The sequence below is a fragment of the Neoarius graeffei genome, chromosome 4 (genome assembly GCF_027579695.1).
Source record: "Neoarius graeffei isolate fNeoGra1 chromosome 4, fNeoGra1.pri, whole genome shotgun sequence".
Taxonomy (NCBI): domain Eukaryota; kingdom Metazoa; phylum Chordata; class Actinopteri; order Siluriformes; family Ariidae; genus Neoarius; species Neoarius graeffei.
Window position 1 is genome coordinate 88,623,459 of NC_083572.1, and position 20,124 is coordinate 88,643,582.

The 20,124-nt window shown below is 45.0% G+C and overlaps 1 protein-coding gene across 3 annotated transcripts in view; it reads right to left on the reverse strand.

Moving 5' to 3' along the window:
* Positions 1-20,124, reverse strand: part of zc3h3 (zinc finger CCCH-type containing 3) — a 233,612-nt gene that overhangs the window by 49,362 nt on the left and 164,126 nt on the right. For 2 of the 3 annotated variants that reach the window (XM_060919964.1, XM_060919962.1), the window contains exons 5-8: positions 15,133-15,278; positions 14,482-14,557; positions 14,095-14,253; positions 11,636-11,705 (exon numbers count right to left, since the gene is read on the reverse strand). In XM_060919964.1, the coding sequence (XP_060775947.1) occupies positions 11,636-11,705; positions 14,095-14,253; positions 14,482-14,557; positions 15,133-15,278 (451 nt within the window). The remainder of the gene's footprint in view (positions 1-11,635; positions 11,706-14,094; positions 14,254-14,481; positions 14,558-15,132; positions 15,279-20,124) is intronic. The other variant, XM_060919963.1, reaches the window with a different exon arrangement.

Here is a 20,124-nt window from a genome sequence, read left to right on the forward strand (position 1 = left end):
ATGAGCTAATGAATATAAAAGCAAAATAAATAAATAAATAAATAAATAAATAGAATTAAAAAAAAAGGGGGCGGAGAGGTAAGCTGAGGCCAAGGACTGAGAATGTTACTCTTAAAACACTCATTTATTGGTTACAAATCCAGTGATGGAAAGAAAAACGTTAACAAATCTTTACAAAAGTAGAAATCAAGAAAATAAACCAAACATGGAGAACACCAAGGCACAGCAATACATTATTAGATAATTACATAAATTACTAGTTTAAAACATTTTGCATCACATCCAACGTTTTTCTTTTTCGATCATCGGTCCGAACATGAAGAGAACATTGTATTTCTGCAGCGATACAGCTCTCCTTTGGTTCAAGTTTGCACCGGTTTATTTTTATTATTATTTTTAAACCAAAAATGCCACATGCAATCCAAAACAGGCAGCATGTTTGGTTCACTTTCTGTAGTTGGGTCGAATCCACTTTCCACTCGAACTGTCCTCGAGTTCACTCGGAAGCGGCCCGAGACCACGTCATTGGGGTTATTTTAGTGATCGAGGTGTTTTCACCTGCCTGGGAGAAAACCTGGCTTTCATTCAGACTAAACCCTGCATATGTGAAAGCACTCTAAGACAGACAAATGAGGTCAATTATATTTTATTTGAATAGGGCTTTTAACAATACTGCACAAAGCAGCTTTAGAGAAATACGGAAGAGTCGATTTCGACTCCAGAGGTAACAATGGCAAGAAAAAAAAAACACTCCTGAAGAAACCTTCAGAAAAATTTGACTCCACAAAAAATAAAAAGGAAGAATATGCCATCCTCTTTTTTTATGGTAACATAGGATGATAGGATTATAAATTATTTCTCTTCTACAACTACGAATTATTAAGTCAAACAGTACCGAGTGTGTTGAAAGGATGTTCAGTATAAACATCATGGTCTTTACACGTAGCAGAATTGTTTAGGTACGAGTCTACAGTATCGAGATGAGATTATCCATTCAAGAACGGGTGAGTACTTTAAAGCTAGACTGCCTTTCAAATTTTTCAAGTTCAGGTCATAAAAAGAATTTTCCCGACACCCAATTATTTTTGTTTAGTGGACTGAAAGCTACTGAATTCGAATCACAGACTTCTAATTTTATTAGTTTTTTTTTAAATAGAACAATTAATGAATTTAACTCCACGTGGCCTTAAAGGTCCCATGGCATGGTGGTTTGTTGATGCTTTAAACGGGATCGTGGAGGCTTCCGGATGTTATATCCGCAGCCTTTCTCGAAATGAACCCTTGGAACGTAGATATAGCCTCCTGGAAGAAAGCCCCATTTCAGCGCTTTTCCCAGTGCGTTGTTTTGCTAATGAGAAGCAGGAGGCGGGGAAGGGTAGAGGGTGGGGGCGGGCCATGGGGGCGTGCCATGGGGGGAGGGGGAGGGGCTGCCGTCTGCCTCCCAAGCCGGCCGAGAGCGCTCCTCGTCGGGCACGGCCAGGCGGGCGAATGCCCTGGTCCATCCGCCCTGTCTAAAAAATGGTACAACTCGAGCCCATGGTAAAACCGGGACTTTGTCGGTTTTTTTTCAGCCTGAGGCCCATGGTAAAACTGAGCAGTTTTACCATGGAGGAGTGGGGACTTTGCCGTTTCCTCCCCAACTCGCCCCTGGGAGAACCGCTGCCTCCACGGGCGGCCGGTGCCACTGGAGGGCCGCCCGCGCGACCTCGGCTCCCGACAAAAGATTGGATCTAGGGCTGACTTTCAATGGATCGCAGCGATGGAGCTGCTCTGCCACTCACGACACCCCGGCCCAGAATCAGGGAAAAATACCGCGCGCTGACGTCATTAAGGTGCGACGCGAGGAAATAAAATAAATTCAACAAATGTTTGGGTTTTTACTGAACAAACAAACAAATAAAATGAACGAGTGACTTAAAAAAAAGAATGTGGGTGTCTTTGTAAAAACTGTTTTGATTGGCTATTATAAGAGAGGTAGTGCAGAGTACCTGGCTAACTGCAGGAAGCGGTTAGCTGCACAGCTAATGTAGCCATTGCAAACGCACCGATTTTAAAACACGGCAAAACGACTTAACAGTTATACACTTACTTGTTCGGTGTTTGTTGCTGATGCGGCAGGGATGCTTGGTACGGACCCAGGCTTCAGTGACAGTTGATGTGCAAAACCTGCCCTGTACTGTCCCAAGTTGTGGAAACATTCATCAGGAAAATGCTTCCGACAAACATACACCGTCTTAGGTAGACTCGACGGCGTATTATTGAAGTAAATAAAATTAAGCCACTGCGTCTTCAGGGGCTCTCCCGTCGGCAGTAAAAACAGACTCTTTTCTGTGTTGTCACATCCATGTACAGCGCAATTTCCATGTTTCGCTCGCTTAGGTGATGCCATGTTGTTTCCTCTATGGTCTCCTCACTACAACTGGGCGGGGCAATCCATACAGTGGGTGGGAATCCAGAGGGGGGGCGGGGGGATCATCTCCCTTGCTGACGTAGTAAAGGGAAGAGCTTATCAACGCGTCGTTTTGACGCGCCATTCTCAAATGTTGGGCATAGTTTGGTTTACACATTATGAAATTTCTAGCCACTGGGGTGACTTAAGAAGGTCAGAGGAACTCATTTTAACGTTAAAAAACCTCAGAAAGTGAAAATTTCATGCCATGGGACCTTTAAATTCTCCGCTATTTTTTCCTGCTTCACCATGACGCAATATAAGATACGACGTCGTGCATGACATGCTGGGCTTTCCCTGTTTGCACAACGCATTGTGGGATACAAATTTGAAACAAATTTGATCTTCACTGGTTACCGGTATTATTTAGAATCCGGTACAAAATACTTCTGCTTGTGCACCACTGTGTAAATGGGACTGCTCCAGTCTATTTGAAGTCTTTGCTCTCTCACAGTCAATCGTTGTACAACCTACGATCAAGTAAAACTATGGTATTAGCTGTTCCAAAGACAAACTGTAAGACCTTTGGAGACAAGGCATTTGCTCACGCAGGCCCAGAACTGTGGAACACTTTACCGCCCCTCATCCGAGGGATAAAGGGATTAAGTGACTTCAAGCAGGCCCTAAAAAACACATCTCTTTCGTCTTGCATACCAGTTGTAATTTGGATAAATTTTTTATCTAGAACTTGTTTTATGTATTTATTTTTATTTACTTTTGATTGTTTTGTGAATGTATCAGCGCTTTAGAATATGTATCATAGTTTTAGCGCTTTATAAATAAATATTATTATTATATTATTATTATACGAGAGAAAAATGGAGGACGTGAGTGTGAGAATGGAACGTGAAAGACCGACTACAGTAACGGAAAGCGAGAAGAAAAGACGTGATGTCATATACAAAGGAAAGGAAACGCAGGACCAAACTAATAAAGATCGGCGGTCAGCGAGCACCTCGGTGTGATCAGCTGTTCGTTTAGCGACAGAATGATGGAACTGTCAGTGCACGGTCAAAGGTAAACCTGCGCATGCGCACACACACGGACTTCCTCTGTCTGCTTGACTGCGCAAAGTGAGCGATTTCATGCACATTATTTGCTCGGGAATCCGCTCAAATTAAATCACTTCCCAGCCACAGAATGGCCTAGTATTTTGTGAGATATTGCAGAAATAAACATAAATCACAATGAACAAATTTCAGAGGGAACTAAATTTCACCGATTTTATGAAATTGAAAGGCCGTCTCGCTTTAAGACATTTAAGACCCTGGAAGTGACCGTAGAGCTGCAACTCAATCACTCACTCACTCACCTCACCCTGACGCCTGTAGGCCAATTGGCCTGTCAGCAGCCAGTCTCTTAAGAGGTTGTCTGCATCTATCTTGAACACACTTCATCTACCACCGGCTTGCCCGGCCTATCGTGGAGGGCTGCAGCTAACAATTTTTATACACTATATTGCCAAAAGTATTTGCTCACCCATCCAAATTATCGGAATCAGGTGTTCCAATCACTTCCATGGCCACAGGTGTATAAAATCAAGCACCTAGGCATGCAGACTGTTTTTACAGTTTGGAGCTGGCCCCTTCCTCTTCCAACATGACTGTGCACCAGTGCACAAAGCAAGGTCCATAAGACATGGATGACAGAGTCTGGTGTGGATGAACTTGACTGGCCTGCACAGAGTCCTGACCTCAACCCGATAGAACCCCTTTGGGATGAATTAGAGCGGAGACTGAGAGCCAGGCCTTCTCGTCCAACATCAGTGTGTGACCTCACAAATGCGCTTCTGGAAGAATGGTCAAAAATTCCCATAAACACACTCCTAAACCTTGTGGACAGCCTTTCCAGAAGAGTTGAAGCTGTTCTAGCTGCAAAGGGTGGACCGACGTCATATTGAACCCTATGGATTAGGAATGGGATGTCACTTAAGCTCATACGTGAGTCAAGGCAGGTGAGCAAATACTTTTGGCAATATAGTGTATATTATATGCATGCATACACACACGCCAAAAATATATATTTTCTCCGCATTTCAAAACTGGGCTTCATTAAATAACAGGTCACTAACTAGAACTACAATGCACCATTACTGACCTTTATTTTTCTCAATTGTTTAAATCAACCGAATAAGGAATCCAAACTAATATAAACTGAGGATATTCTATCATTTTCTTCAACTGCAAGTTTTATCTAAATTCCAACCAGACGAATTCAAAATGAAGGCAAAACAAACACCTGATATCTGCCTTGTTAGCTGAAATACTCTGATGTCTAATTCATTTTGTTTGCAGTGTGCACACACGCTCAATGTACGGAATCGATTCCAAAGGTCTGAGTTGGACTCTTAGATTTTAATGCCTGGAATCACTGAATCGACTCTCGTCGGTGATCGCCTCTAAAATGAACCTGGTGACTTTGATGGCTTGAGACGCAACATTTATTAAACAGAAGGGCACTCGGTAGGGCTGTGCGATATATCGATTGTACTCGATATATCGCCGAAAATTCTGTGTGCGATACATAAAATTATTATATCGTAACTATCGAGTATTTTATGGTCATCTGCCGACTTGCGTTCGTTTAGTGTTTGTTTAAAACATTTCCCGGTGGTTTTCTCCCTAGTCCTCAGGCAGTAATGTGAGAGGCTGCGGTAAAGAAAACAATAACGTCATGCACTCGCCAACCAATCCCGGGCGACATCTCGGTGCTGAAAGGAACTTCCGGGAAGATTTTCTAGTTTCAGTTGTGTTGCCAGATTGGGCGGTTTTAAGTGCGTTTTGAACATATTTTGGGCTGGAAAACGTCAGCAGTATCTGGCAACACTGCCGGCGGGAATATTTCCTGGTTCCGGTTTACAGCGCTGACTCAGTTCGTGCAATCGCTGGTGCTGCACAGGCTACCGTGTAAGCTCTGTCATTTTCAGCGACAAATTAAAAATGGAAGCGGACGAATTGGTTCCTAAAAGAACTAGTAAGGGTTCAGTCATCTGGCATTTTTTTGGATATCGCGAGGAGGACGTGGAACAGCAAATGCCAGTTTGTAAAGTCTCGTCTCGTCTTCTTCCGCTTATCCAGGACCGGGTCGCGGAGGCAGCAGTCTAAGCATGGAAGCCCAAACTTCCCTTTCCCCAGACACCTCGGCCAGCTCCTCGGGAAGAACACCGAGGCGTTCCCAGGCCAGCCGAGAGACATAGTCCCTCCAGCGTGTCCTGGGTCTTCCCCGGGGCCTCCTCCTGGGGGGACATGCCTGGAACACCTCCCCAGGGAGGCGTCCAGGAGGCATCTGAAAAAGATGCCCGAGCCACCTCAGCTGGTTCCTCTCGATGTGGAGGAGCAGCGGCTCTACTCCGAGCTCCTCCCGAGTGACTGTGCTTCTCACCCTATCTCTAAGGGAGCGCCCAGCCACCCTGCGAAGGAAACTCATTTCAGCCGCTTGTATCCGCGATCTTGTTCTTTCTGTCATTACCCAAAGCTCATGACCATAGGTGAGAGTCGGAACGTAGATCGACCGGTAAATTGAGAGCTTCGCCTTTTGGCTCAGCTCCTTCTTCACCACGACGGACCGGTAAAGCGACCGCATCACTGCGGAGGCTGCACCGATCCGCCTGTCGATCTCACGCTCCATCCTTCCCTCACTCGTGAACAAGATCCCGAGATACTTAAACTCCTCCACTTGAGGCAGGACTTCTCCACCAACCTGGAGAGGGCAAGCCACCCTTTTCCGGTCGAGAACCATGGCCTCGGACTTGGAGGTGCTGATTCTCATCCCAGCCGCTTCACACTCGACTGCAAACCGCCCCAGTGCATGCTGAAGGTCCTGGTTTGAAGAAGCCAACAGGACAACATCATCCGCAAAAAGCAGAGATGAAATCCTGTGGTTCCCAAACAGGATTCCTTCCGGCCCCTGGCTGCGCCTAGAAATTCTGTCCATAAAAATTATGAACAGAACCGGTGACAAAGGGCAGCCCTGACGGAGTCCAACATGCACTGGGAACAGGTCTGACTTACTGCCGGCAATGCGAACCAGACTCCTGCTCCGTTCGTACAGGGACCGGACAGCCCTTAGCAAAGAGCCCCGAACCCCATACTCCCGAAGCACCCCCCACAGAATACCACGGGGGACACGGTCGAATGCCTTCTCCAGATCCACAAAGCACATGTGGACTGGTTGGGCAAACTCCCATGAACCCTCGAGCACCCTATGAAGGGTATAGAGCTGGTCCAGTGTTCCGCGACCAGGACGAAAACCGCATTGTTCCTCCTGGATCCGAGGTTCGACCATTGGTCGAATTCTCCTCTCCAGTACCCTGGAGTAAACTTTCCCTGGGAGGCTGAGAAGTGTGATTCCCCTATAATTGGAGCACACTCTCCGGTCCCCTTTCTTAAAAAGAGGGACCACCACCCCAGTCTGCCACTCCAGAGGCACTGTCCCCGACCGCCACGCGATGTTGCAGAGGCGTGTCAACCAAGACAGCCCCACAACATCCAGAGACTTGAGATACTCAGGGCGGATCTCATCCACCCCCGGTGCCTTGCCACCGAGGAGCTTGCAAACCACCTCAGTGACTTCGGCTTGGGTAATGGACAAGTCCACCTCTGAGTCATCAGCCTCAGTCTCCTCAGTGGAAGACATGACGGTGGGATTGAGGAGATCCTCAAAGTATTCCTTCCACCGCCCGACAATGTCCCCAGTCAAGGTCAACAGCTCCCCACCCGCACTGTAAACAGTGTTGGCAGAGTACTGCTTCCCCCTCCTGAGGCGCCGGACGGTTTGCCAGAATTTCTTCGAGGCCGACCGATAGTCCTTCTCCATGGCCTCCCCGAACTCCTCCCAGTTCCGAGTTTTTGCCTCCGCAACTGCCCGAGCTGCAGCACGCCTGGCCTGCCGATACCCGTCGGCTGCCTCAGGAGTCCCGGAGGTCAACATGGCCCGATAGGACTCCTTCTTCAGCTTGACGGCATCCCTTACTTCCGGTGTCCACCACCGGGTTCGGGGATTGCCGCCACGACAGGCACCGGAGACCTTGCGGCCACAGCTCCGAACAGCTGCATCCACAATGGAGGTAGAGAACATGGTCCACTCAGACTCAATGTCCCCCGCCTCCCTCGGAAGCTGGGAAAAGCTCTCCCGGAGGTGGGAGTTAAAGACCTCCCCAACAGAGTGCTCGGCCAGACGTTCCCAGCAGACCCTCACCATACGTTTGGGCCTGCTAGGTCTGTCCAGCTTCCTCCTCCGCCAGCGGATCCAACTCACCACCAGGTGGTGATCAGTTGACAACTCAGCCCCTCTCTTCACCCGAGTGTCCAAGACATAGGGTCGGAGATCAGATGACACGACTACAAAGTCGATCATCGACCTCCGACCTAAGGTGTCCTGGTGCCACGTGCACTTATGGACACCCCTATGCTCGAACATGGTGTTCGTTATGGACAAACTGTGACTAGCACAGAAGTCCAATAACAAAACACCACTCGGGTTCAGATCGGGGAGGCCGTTCCTCCCAACCACGCCCCTCCAGGTGTCACTGTCATCGCCCACGTGAGCATTGAAGTCCCCCAGTAGCACAATGGAGTCCCCAGTCTGAGCACCCCTCAGTACCTCTCCCAGGGACTCCAAGAAGGCCGGATACTCTATACTGCTATTTGGCCCGTAGGCACAAACAACAGCAAGAGCCCTCTCCCCAGTCCGAAGGCGCAGAGAGGCGACCCTCTCGTTCACTGGGGTAAACTCCAACACATGGCGGCTGAGCTGGGGAGCTATAAGGAAGCCCACACCAGCCCGCCGCCGCTCACCACGGGCGACTCCAGAGAAGTGGAAAGTCCAGCCCCTCTCGAGGAGCTGGGTTCCAGAGCCCAAGCTGTGCGTGGAGGTGAGCCCGACTATCTCTAGCCAGTACCTCTCAACCTCCCGCACAAGCTCAGGCTCCTTCCCCCCCAGCGAAGTGACATTCCATGTCCCAACAGCCAGCCGCTGTGTCCGGGGATCAGGTCGTCGAGGCCCCTGCCTTCGACTGCCACCCAATCCACACTGCACCAAACCCCTACTGCTACCTCTGTGGGTGGTGAACCCACAGGAGGTCGGGCCCACGTCACCTCTTCGGGCTGAGCCCGGCCGGGCCCCATGGGCAAAGGCCCGGCCACCAAGCGCTCGCATACGAGCCCCAACCCCGGGCCTGGCTCCAGGGTGGGGCCCCGGCTGCGTCCTACCGGGCGACGTCACGGTCCTGGATTTTTTCTCCATAGGGGTTTTTTGGTGAACTGCTCTTGGTCTGGCCTGTCACCTAGGACCTGTCTGCCTTGGGAAACCCTAACAGGGGCATAATGCCCCCGACAACATAGCTCCTAGGATCATTCAAGCACACAAACCCCTCCACCACAATAAGGTGGCAGTTCTAGGAGGGGAGTTTGTAAAGTGTGCAAAAAAAACCTGTCATCACGAAAGGCAGCAGCCGGAATTCTACACATCTGAGAGGCAGAGCCAGAAAACATTCAGTTCAAAAGTGTGCAAAGAGAAAAATGATGTTTTGCAGATCTCTCTCTTCTCTCCCTCAATCTCTCTCTCTATTGTGAATGTTCCAGTGGTTCTCAGTAGTCAGGTTAATAGCTTGGAGATCTGTTTTTTAAAATAATTTAATGAAAGAGCACTTTTCTTATTTAGGCTAAATGTCTCTCAGTGTTGAGTTTGCACTTTATTGGTTTGAGCTCTGAGCAGCTCTGTATTGTTTTGCCCCTTTGTTGCAATTTTCAAGATTGTTTTTGCAGTTTGTGCCACATCTTTGTTGAATAAAAAGAGTCTTATTTCAATTCAATTGTGATTAATCACTAACATGAAAATTTAAAATGTGTTGTTGAAAACCACCTGTAAAGTTAACCAAGAATGTTATTTAATCTGCAGGGATTGTAGTGAAAACAGTAAAGAGTAAAAGTTAGATTTCATGGGGTCCTTTAGAGGAGATTTAAATATATCGAGATATATATCGTATATCGTGAAATGGAGAAAATGTATCGGGATATTCATTTTTTCCCATATCGCACAGCCCTAGCACTCGGTGGGGTGTATACCTCCGCCAAGCCACATGTTATCAACATCAAAATTAAATCACTTGAACAAAGAATAATACTAAAGCTGTACACCAAATGTCATCAAAATGCACACACGTATCCGGATTTGCATTAAAATCGAGTCTTTGGCCCATGGCTCACTTTCCTCGAAATTTCATCAAAATCCGTTTACTACTTTTTGTATCCATTTTAATTCCAGCTTGTTATGCAACAAAACAGGACAAACACAAAGGGGGATGAAGACGTTTGCAAGACACTGTATATATAAATTGTTCCTACTTTTTATGCTTGTTTGTGCAGCAAAAGTAGGAACATATTGGTCATCTCTGGGACATCCAGATTAACCTGATGCTCTTAAGTCACATACTTCACTCAATACTGATCCCCCCCTCTCTTATATCCAAGGCACTGGTTGCCAAATATGTGACATGCGAATCTGAGGGGCCAATCGTTCAACTAGATCATAATACACCATAATAATCCACAATCCAAATGTATAATCTATCATAAGACCTTAAATTAACACCTGACAGGCGAGCATGTACTGACCTTAACCTGAATCCAGTCACTCAGCTCAATCACAACTTTTTCTTGTAAACTTGTACAGCTCACTGCATCAGATCCTCACGTACTTACACTACCGTTCAAAAGTTTGGGGTCACTTTGAAATTTCCTTATTTTTGAAAGAAAAGCACTGTTCTTTTCAATGAAGATCACTTTAAACTAATCAGAAATCCACTCTATCCATTGCTAATGTGGTAAATGACTATTCTAGCTGCAAATGTCTGGTTTTTGGTGCAATATCTCCATAGGTGTATAGAGGCCCATTTCCAGCAACTCTCACTCCAGTGTTCTAATGGTACAATGTGTTTGCTCATTGCCTCAGAAGGCTAATGGATGATTAGAAAACCCTTGTACAATCATGTTAGCACAGCTGAAAACGGTTTAGCTCTTTAAAGAAGCTATAAAACTGACCTTCCTTTGAGCAGATTGACACTACGTTCACACTGCAAGGCTTAATGCTCAATTCCGATTTTTTTGTGAGGTCCTTCACATTAACAAATATATGCGACTTGTATGTGATCCTCAGTATGAACGAAAAGCAACCTAAAAGTGTTCCGCATGCGCATTGCAGGATACAACGACGTCACACGCAGTGAGCATGGCCAGTGTTTACGGAAGTAACCTAAAGTTTCCTGTGTATGACAGTAGCCAGCATGGAGTACCTGGCGATGATGCAGTTGTTGTTGCGACGGAGCCAGAACATGCACAATAGCCTGATGTTAAGGAGGAGGTTGAGAAGGAAGAGGGCAAGGGTTTTGGCTCAGGCGTTCTGCGGGGTAGTGACTGCAACCTCCGTTCAAAGGAACGTGTGGGTGCGGAGTCGCAGCCAGGAATGGTGGGATGTAGATGTGCTTCGCTCCTTCACCGACACCGAGTTCATTAACAACTTAACAATAGTGACGTTTGTGGCTTGTTGATGACGTGTAAGTCGGATGAATGCGACCTGGCGGTTCAGACTGAAGTCGCATATGAAAAGATCGGATAGGAATCGAAATTAGGACCACATATCCAAACGGCCTGGGTCGGATTTGAAAAAATCGGATCTGTCGTTCATATTGTCAATAAAAGATCGGATACAGGTCACATATGGGTGAAAAAAAATCGGATTTGAGTCACTTCAGCCTGCAGTGTGAACATAGCGTGAGTTTCTGGAGCATCACATTTGTGGGGTCGATTAAATGCTCAAAATGGCCAGAAAAATGTCTTGACTATATTTTCTATTCATCTTACAACTTATGGTGGGAAATAAAAGTGTGACTTTTCATGGAAAACACAAAATTGTCTGGGTGACCCCAAACTTTTGAATGGTAGTGTAAGTACAGACTTAAAGTCCTATCATAATTTCTGTCATGCACAGATCCTGATTTCTGCAAGAATCTGAACCTACACGGCTCTTTTGCTTGTCCAGTTTTTGCACACACTGTTGAATTGGGTTCCAAAGCCACAAAAAAAAAATAAATAATTGATGAAATCTTATTTTCCTCAAGCACAGGAAGCACTTAAGTACCGGTACCAGTACCAGTACAAGGTACCGGTAATGTAGTCATTGATGACTCACCTTCTCTTTGGACACTTTGTGCGAGAATGGACATGTTCCATCTGTCTGCTTACACGTCCCCCGAAGAAACCTGTAAATCAATCATACGCCAGCGTTCACACACAGTCCAGCTTGAAAATGGCATATACAATACGGTACAGTCTATATAAGCGTATACAAGTACCATCAATAAGCGTATGTTACATTACAGATTAATATTAAAAGTTTTGTTATAGTGCCATTTATACCACAGTGCTATTGAATTCTCAAATCTGATTGGTCAGAATGTGCTGATTAAGTCACTATAACAGCAGTTCTGACAGTATCGCAGCTGAAAAGCAAATCGGCTTTATATTAATGCGCTTGTTCCATGTAATATAGTAACATTTCTACAACCCCAATTCCAAAAAGGTTTGGACGCTGTGTAAAACATGAATAAAAACAGAATGTGATGATTTGCAAATCATGGGAACCCTATATTTCATTGAAAATAGTACAAAGACAACATATCAATTGTTGAAACTGAGAAATTTTATTTATTTTTTTTTAAATATATGCTTATTTTGAATTTGATGTCAGCAACACGTTTCAGAAAAGCTGGAACGGGGCAACAAAAGACTGAAAAAGTTGTGTAATGATTTAAAAAAAAACAAAAAAAAACTAATTTGGTTAATTGATAACAGGTCAGTAAGATGATTGGGTATAAAAAAGAGCATCCCAGAGAGGCGGAGTCTCTCAGAAGTAAAGATGGGGAGGGGTTCACCGCTCTGTGAAAGACTGCGTGGGCAAACAGTGCAACAATTTAAGAATAACGTTCCTCAATGTAAAATTGTAAAGAATTTGGGGATCACATCATCTATGGTCCATAATATCATTAAAAGATTCAGAGAATCTGGAGAAATCTCTGTATGCAAGAGACAAGGCTGAAAACTGACACTGGATGCCTGTGATCTTCAGGCCCTCAGGCAACACTGCATTACAAGCAGACACGTGTCTGTAGTGGAAATCACTGTATGGGCTCAGGAACACTTCAGAAAACCATCGTCTGTGAAAACAGTTCATTACTGCATCCACAAATGCAAGTTAAAACCAGATATAAACAATATCCAGAAACACCACTACCTTCTCTGGGCCTGAGCTCTTTTACGATGGACTGAGGCGAAGTGGAAAATTGTCCCGAGGTCTGACGAATCAAAAGTAGAAATTCTTTTTAGAAATCATGGACGCCACGTCCTCCAGGCTAAAGAGGAGAGGGACCATCGGGCTTGTTATCAGTGCACAGTTCAAGAGCCAGCATCTGTGATGGTATGAGGGTGCATTAGTGCACATGACATGGGTAGCTCGTACATCTGGGAAGGCATCATTAATGGTGAATGACGTATGCACCTTTCAGAGCAATCTGCTGCCATCCAGACCCAATCTTTTTCAGGGAAGGCCTTCCTTCTTTCAGCAAGACAATGCCAAACCGCTTTCTGCACATATTAAAACTGCATGGCTCTGTCGTAAGAGTCCAGGTGCTAAACTGGCCTGCCTGCGGTCCAGACCTGTCTCCTACTTAAAACATTTGGTGCATTATGAAGTGCAAAATACGACAAAGGAGAACCCAAACTGTTCAGCAACTGAAATTGCATATCATGCAAGAATGGGACAACATTTCTCTTTACAGTGTGTTGTTAAAAGTAGAGGTGATGCGACCCAGTGGTAAACATGCCCCTGCCCCAACTTTTCTGAAACTTATTGCTGATATCAAATTCAAAATGAGCAGATATTTTTCAAAAAACAATAAAATGTCTTGGGCGGCACGGTGGTGTGGTGGTTAGCGCTGTCGCCTCACAGCAAGAAGGTCCTGGGTTCGAGCCCCGGGGCCGGCGAGGGCCTTTCTGTGCGGAGTTTGCATGTTCTCCCCGTGTCCGCGTGGGTTTCCTCCGGGTGCTCCGGTTTCCCCCACAGTCCAAAGACATGCAGGTTAGGTTAACTGGTGACTCTAAATTGACCGTAGGTGTGAATGTGAGTGTGAATGGTTGTCTGTGTCTATGTGTCAGCCCTGTGATGACCTGGCGACTTGTCCAGGGTGTACCCCGCCTTTCGCCCGTAGTCAGCTGGGATGGGCTCCAGCTTGCCTGCGACCCTGTAGAAGGATAAAGCGGCTTGAGATAATGAGATGAGATGAGATAAAATGTCTTACTTTCAGCACTTGATATGTTGTCTTTGTACTATTTTCAATGAAATATAGGGTTTCCATGAATTGCAAATTATCGCATTCTGGATTTCTTTACAGTTTACATAGCGTCCCAATGTTTTTTGGACTTGGGGTTATATAGTAACAACTTTACACAGGGACTTGCATGCAGATCCTTCACATAAAGAGTTTAAGCTTTGTGTGAGGAGACATTTAACATTCATGAAAGGAGTCTCCAGTGTCAGTGGTTTGTAAGTCAGAGGTAAAATGTGAATACGAGTCTGTGTGGATGTAAAAGTACCTGGTGCAAACGGCAACTTTATCCGGATCGTGGATGTATGGGCAGGCTTTGCCACGGTTACACTTGCCGAAGCGGTTGTAGTACATGCAGTAGTTTTTGGCCTGCTGTTTCTTCTGCTGAGCATGGCGGATGATAGCCAGGCTCTTCTGCACCGCCCGACTGAGAGAACAAACACAAACGGGGTGGATACTAGAGCACAGCCCTTACTGTCACCAAAAATGATGTACACAAGACTGACCAAAAACAAGCCCCACCATTCCTCATTCCTATTAAACACCAATACTTTTACCTTAAAATATGAAATATAATAAGTTTACATCTTTAGATAGATGGAGTTCTGGATTCAGGATTCTGGTGAGGTAAGTGATTTTCACTTTAAAAACTAACCTGGCCACATACCGTGTGTTGGAGGTCCTACATGTGCTACTGCCGAAGCTTAAATCTTGAGGACTGAACAACTTTTCTGAATTTTAGGAGGAACAATGGAAAAAAAAAAGAAAAAAAAGAAAGTCCGTTAAGATTGATATGCACGTGTTTATCAACTGTCATCAAGTCAAAGACAAGGCATGCACTTTTATAATTATATATTTATCTGTATTATATTTATAATGTATTACAATTACAGCTGTTAGATATAAAGTATACATCGTAATTTAACAACTGGTGCATGTTTATGATGCATATTAGTTACGATGGTGAAGTGAACACATGGACAAAAAAAAAAAGATGATGCATCAACATACAGAACAGTAGTGATCGAGAAGCACAGATGTGGAGAAAGTGACGGGGTGACTGTCAGAAGTGTGTGTTAGTTTTGAGAAACACAGGGAGGTTGTGCGTTCTGAACTGGATTACATGCTTTAATCTCGAGCGCCCTGTACAATTCCCTCCCTCTTTGTTCTACACGCAGACTGGACCATTGACTGATGACAGATTTACTACTTTAGATAGACACCCACACACACAACATGATTCTTGTTCACACACTCTTGTTGCTCTTGCAGCGCACACACACACACGCACACAAGAATGTTTTACCTGATATGTTGGACGGTGTGCAAGGAGTATGTGTGCGGGAAAGCTTATTGGCCGAGACTCTGTAGAGCGCTCCGCCAATCCACCGCATGCCCCGCCCTCTCCACTGCCCGTCTGGTGTCGCACGCAGTCGAGACTGCAACAGAAATCTGAAAGAAATGCGAATAAGAGAAGTGGAGGAATGATTTAAACGCTGCTAGGATTAACATCAGTGATTAACACTTCATGTCCATTTTTGCACAGCCACAATCTGAAAAGCTTCTCTTTCGCGCTGCCTCGGTCAATAGTAACTCCCCCTCTACCTCCTTCCTCCCATCTCCCACCCCTTCCTCTCGCTCTGCCTCTCGCTCTCACACCCACCTCCCTGGCTCCCGTGTCACACCACTCTGGTAAATTGCTCCTCTAATGGAAGGGACGGCAGGGTGGAAATGGAGAGAATTGAAAAGAGAAGGAAATCATTGAGATAATTGCCAGGGCAGGAGGCCAGAGCAGGAAGATTGCCCTGCAAACGCTCACACACGTGAACACTTTCTTTCTACCTTTCCTGCTTCCTCCCTGCTCTCTCACACACTGTGACTTTACGTGATTACATTACGGTGTAACGAAATACGAATACATTCATCTCAGCACGACCTCTCATGTCATATCATATTATATCATTCTCTTAGATCGGTCATATATCTCCAGCATTCTTTCTATGTGGCACAAATTCGTAGCCGTGTCTCAAATAGTTCGCAAAAGGAAATTGAACTGTATACTACTAGCGTACTATTAATACCCAGATGATTTACGCAAACTGTAGCTGAACAATTTTTCCACTCACTGGTCACAGCCGGGCGGAGCTACTAACAGGCGCTTGGGTTTCAATTTTGTTAAAAGTCTGATTGCTCCTTCTTGTCCCTCGACCCCTTTCTGATACGTACAGTACCAGTCGAAAGTTTGGACACACCTTCTAATTCGTTTTTTATGCTTTATTTTGATGAATTAAAAGACACTTCATGTCTTAAAGTGATGATGGATGTCGTTTCTCTTTACTTAGTTGAGCGGTTCTTGATATAACATGAACTACTACAGTTGTAGAATAGGGCTGTTTACTGTATTATTTATTATTTGATCTCAAACACATTAAGGCGGCAAGAAATTGCACGAATTAACTTTTGACGAGGCACATCTGTTAACTGAAAAGCGTTCCAGGCGACTACCTCATGAAGCTGGTTCAGATAATGCCAATAGTGTGCAAAGCGTCATCAAGGTAAATGCTGGCTACTTCGAAGAATCTAAAATATGAAACATATTTTGTTTTGTTTTTAAACACTTTTTTGTTTACCACATAACTCCATTTATTTTTTTCACAGTCCAAATCCTGCGCTCTGATAGGCTGGTGAGCGGGTCCGTATCCTACGGTACGGACCCCAGTTACGGACCTCTGGTGACTCGCTCGTTCACAACAACAACAAACATAGTAGCATTTTTTGTCAACATTTACCTTTTTTCATAAGATTTATTTACAAGATTATCAAAAATATTATAAATTTTTGCCAGCATAGAATATATATATTCTATCAGGAGAATAGCATTAATTTTACAGCATGGATAGCGATAACGACAGTGTTCACAGCGAAAGCGAGTTTTACTACCCTGAGGAAGAAGAAATAAAAGAAAACATTTCAGGAGAAAGCTAAAAACCTCTAACTGTTGCTAACGCCGAGCAAAAACATGGCTGAATCCTGAATGACTCAATTTTGTATAAATAGGGGACTACATAGGCCGCAAAATGTAGTTTTTTTTCCTGCCATGGAAGTGCACTTGTATACCGAGGAGGAAGCAATTTGCATTACAGCCGTGAATGAGGATTCAAAATGGCGGCTTGCCTCAGCTTGGCTCGGCTTTCCCTTTCGGGCGCTCTTGTTTTCTGTTAGAATTTGGGAAAGAAAAAAAATATATATTATTTACCAGCTTAAGGTCGGTCTGTGTGGTGAAATACCGTGACCTCGGCCCTGAATACTGACCTCGGCCCAGAGGGCCTCGCTCAGTACTTTCAAGACCTCAGTCACGGTATTTCACCATACGGACCTCCCAGCTGGTAAATAACATATATGTATTCTATTCCCTTCTAGTGGGTTTATTGATGGCATGCAATATTGTTATCATATCGCTTATCCTCCATGTATTACACCACTCTCCCCAATGGAGAATGAGCGTACAATATTGTGACAATATTGCACGTTGTCAAGACAACACGACGTCACACACTGGCGCTGATGCGAAGATCCAATGACAAAACTTTTCTGCTGCGCATGTGCACAATCATTTATTTGTTGGCCAGGAAAGAGAGAAGATCCAGTGCTAGGTTTAAGCACTAAATAAATAAACTGAAAACTGAGACTAAAGACACGCTGAACACCCAAAAGGCTACCAAAACTTCAGTATATTTTCTTCATGCATATTTACAAGAGAAAAACATACCAATGGACATCGAAAAACTGGAAAAGACACACGTCGGGGATGTAAAACTATGTAAAAAAAAAAAAAGATTCCGCGCTAGCGTGACTGACAGTTTGTACACAAACATGGCTGCAAGGTTTGCTTCATTAAAAGCGGAAGACTTAGAGAGAATTTTGAAAGAGAAAAACGCGCTGAACACCCGAAAGGCTACCAAACCTTCCCTGGATATTCTTCACGCATAGTTACAAGAGAAAAACATACCAATGGACATCGAAAAACTGGAAAAGAGAGCAATAGCAGAAATATTGTCAAAGTTCTACTTGGAGGTGAGGAAAAGTGACGGAGACTTTTACAAGAGGACTTCACTCGTGGACTTCACTCAGCGAAGCCCTTTTGTTTTGAACAACTGCAATGGAACAATGAACTACGACCAAAAGTAATTTTGAACTTGAACTGTCAATCTGGAAATAGCTTGTATACAAGTTGGGTTGTTGTTCAGGCTTTTTGGACTTGTACCATTTTTATTGTTAGAACTTTGACTTTGTACAGTACATTGGATTGACAGAACACTGAATTACATTCGATCAGAATCAGCATTCAATATTGGTAAGTTACTGCCCTGTTCTTAACTTTTTGTAAAATATATAATTGTTCCATCAAATGTGTATATATAATAATAATAATAATAATCTCATCTCATTATCTCTAGCCGCTTTATCCTGTTCTACAGGGTCGCAGGCAAGCTGGAGCCTATCCCAGCTGACTACGGGCGAAAGGCGGGGTACACCCTGGACAAGTCGCCAGGTCATCACAGGGCTGACACATAGACACAGACAACCATTCACACTCACATTCACACCTACGGTCAATTTAGAGTCACCAGTTAACCTAACCTGCATGTCTTTGGACTGTGGGGGAAACCGGAGCACCCGGAGGAAACCCACGCGGACACGGGGAGAACATGCAAACTCCGCACAGAAAGGCCCTTGCCGGCCCCGGGGCTCGAACCCAGGACCTTCTTGCTGTGAGGCGACAGCGCTAACCACTACACCACCGTGCCGCCCTAATAATAATAATAATAATAATAATAATGGCTGAGGGCGGCACGGTGGTGTAGTGGTTAGCGCTGTCGCCTCACAGAAAGAAGGTCCGGGTTCAAGCCCCGTGGCCGACAAGGGCCTTTCTGTGCGGAGTTTGCATGTTCTCCCCGTGTCCGCGTGGGTTTCCTCCGGGTGCTCCGGTTTCCCCCACAGTCCAAAGACATGCAGGTTAGGTTAACTGGTGACTCTAAATTGACCGTAGGTGTGAATGTGAGTGTGAATGGTTGTCTGTGTCTATGTGTCAGCCCTGTGATGACCTGGCGACTTGTCCAGGGTGTACCCCGCCTTTCACCCGTAGTCAGCTGGGATAGGCTCCAGCTTGCCTGCGACCCTGTAGAACAGGATAAAGCGGCTAGAGATAATGAGATGAGATGAATAATGGCTGATTTTTTTGTGGTATATCAGATAAAGTCCATTCAGCTACTCGTCTTCGACTCATTCAGTATCATGCTAGCTGAATGGAATATATCTGATATACCACTCAAAGCCAGTCAATATAATTTAATTATTGCTAGTATGTTACAGCTAAGACAAACTAAGAGATTACGCAGTCCGACAGTAACTGCAATTCAGTTTTTGTTTCATCGATTCAAACTGTCACAAAATTGTATCGTGATTAATCGTTGCACAATATATTGTTACATGCCTCCAGCAAAGTCTTCTTACATGAAGTGTTCTTTCTCCAAAATATCAGTGTGGTGAAAATGAAAATTATAATGATCTTCTTAAAAACAATAAAGCGCAAGTAATTTTGTCTTGGTTTTTGGTTGCAAGAGTAAAACCACCTCTAACCGCTTGTATGCACAGGGACAGGGAGAAAGTGTAAGCGCATGTCTGATGGCGTATTCACACCTACGTTGTTTAGTCCAGACCAAACGACCAAACGAACCAAATTTCCTTGGTCCGGACCTTTTGGGTTGGTCTGAATACAAACCACCGAACTCTGGTCTGGACCAAACAAGCGGACCGAGACCGAGCTGCAAGGTCGGACTCGGTCCGGACCAAAGGAACCCTGGTGCGGATCTTTTGGAGGTGTGAAAGCAGACCGGACCTAATCCGACAGTTTTGCTTTTTTGTACCTCGGGAGCTTCCGTCGTTTGTCGAGCATTATGGGAAACAGAGTCTTGACACTCCACCGCAAAGTGCAAACACTGTTTTAGTTGTCAAGGGAACCTTACAACAGTCGTTCAGTCATTCAGACCAGTGGTAGGCTAGACTACAGAGTACAAAAAATGAGTAGGGGGCAAACGTGGGCCGAGGAAGAAACGCGTACCCTTGTGGATATATGGGCAGATGTCCACATATCTGAGCTTTTGGAGAGAACACACAAAAATGCCGACGTGTTTGCTGTATTCAGTGAGAAAATGAAGGAGAAGGGGTTCACGCGCTCCCCAGAACAATGTCGGCTAAAAGTGAAGAAACTCCGTCAGACCTACATTAAAATCAGGGA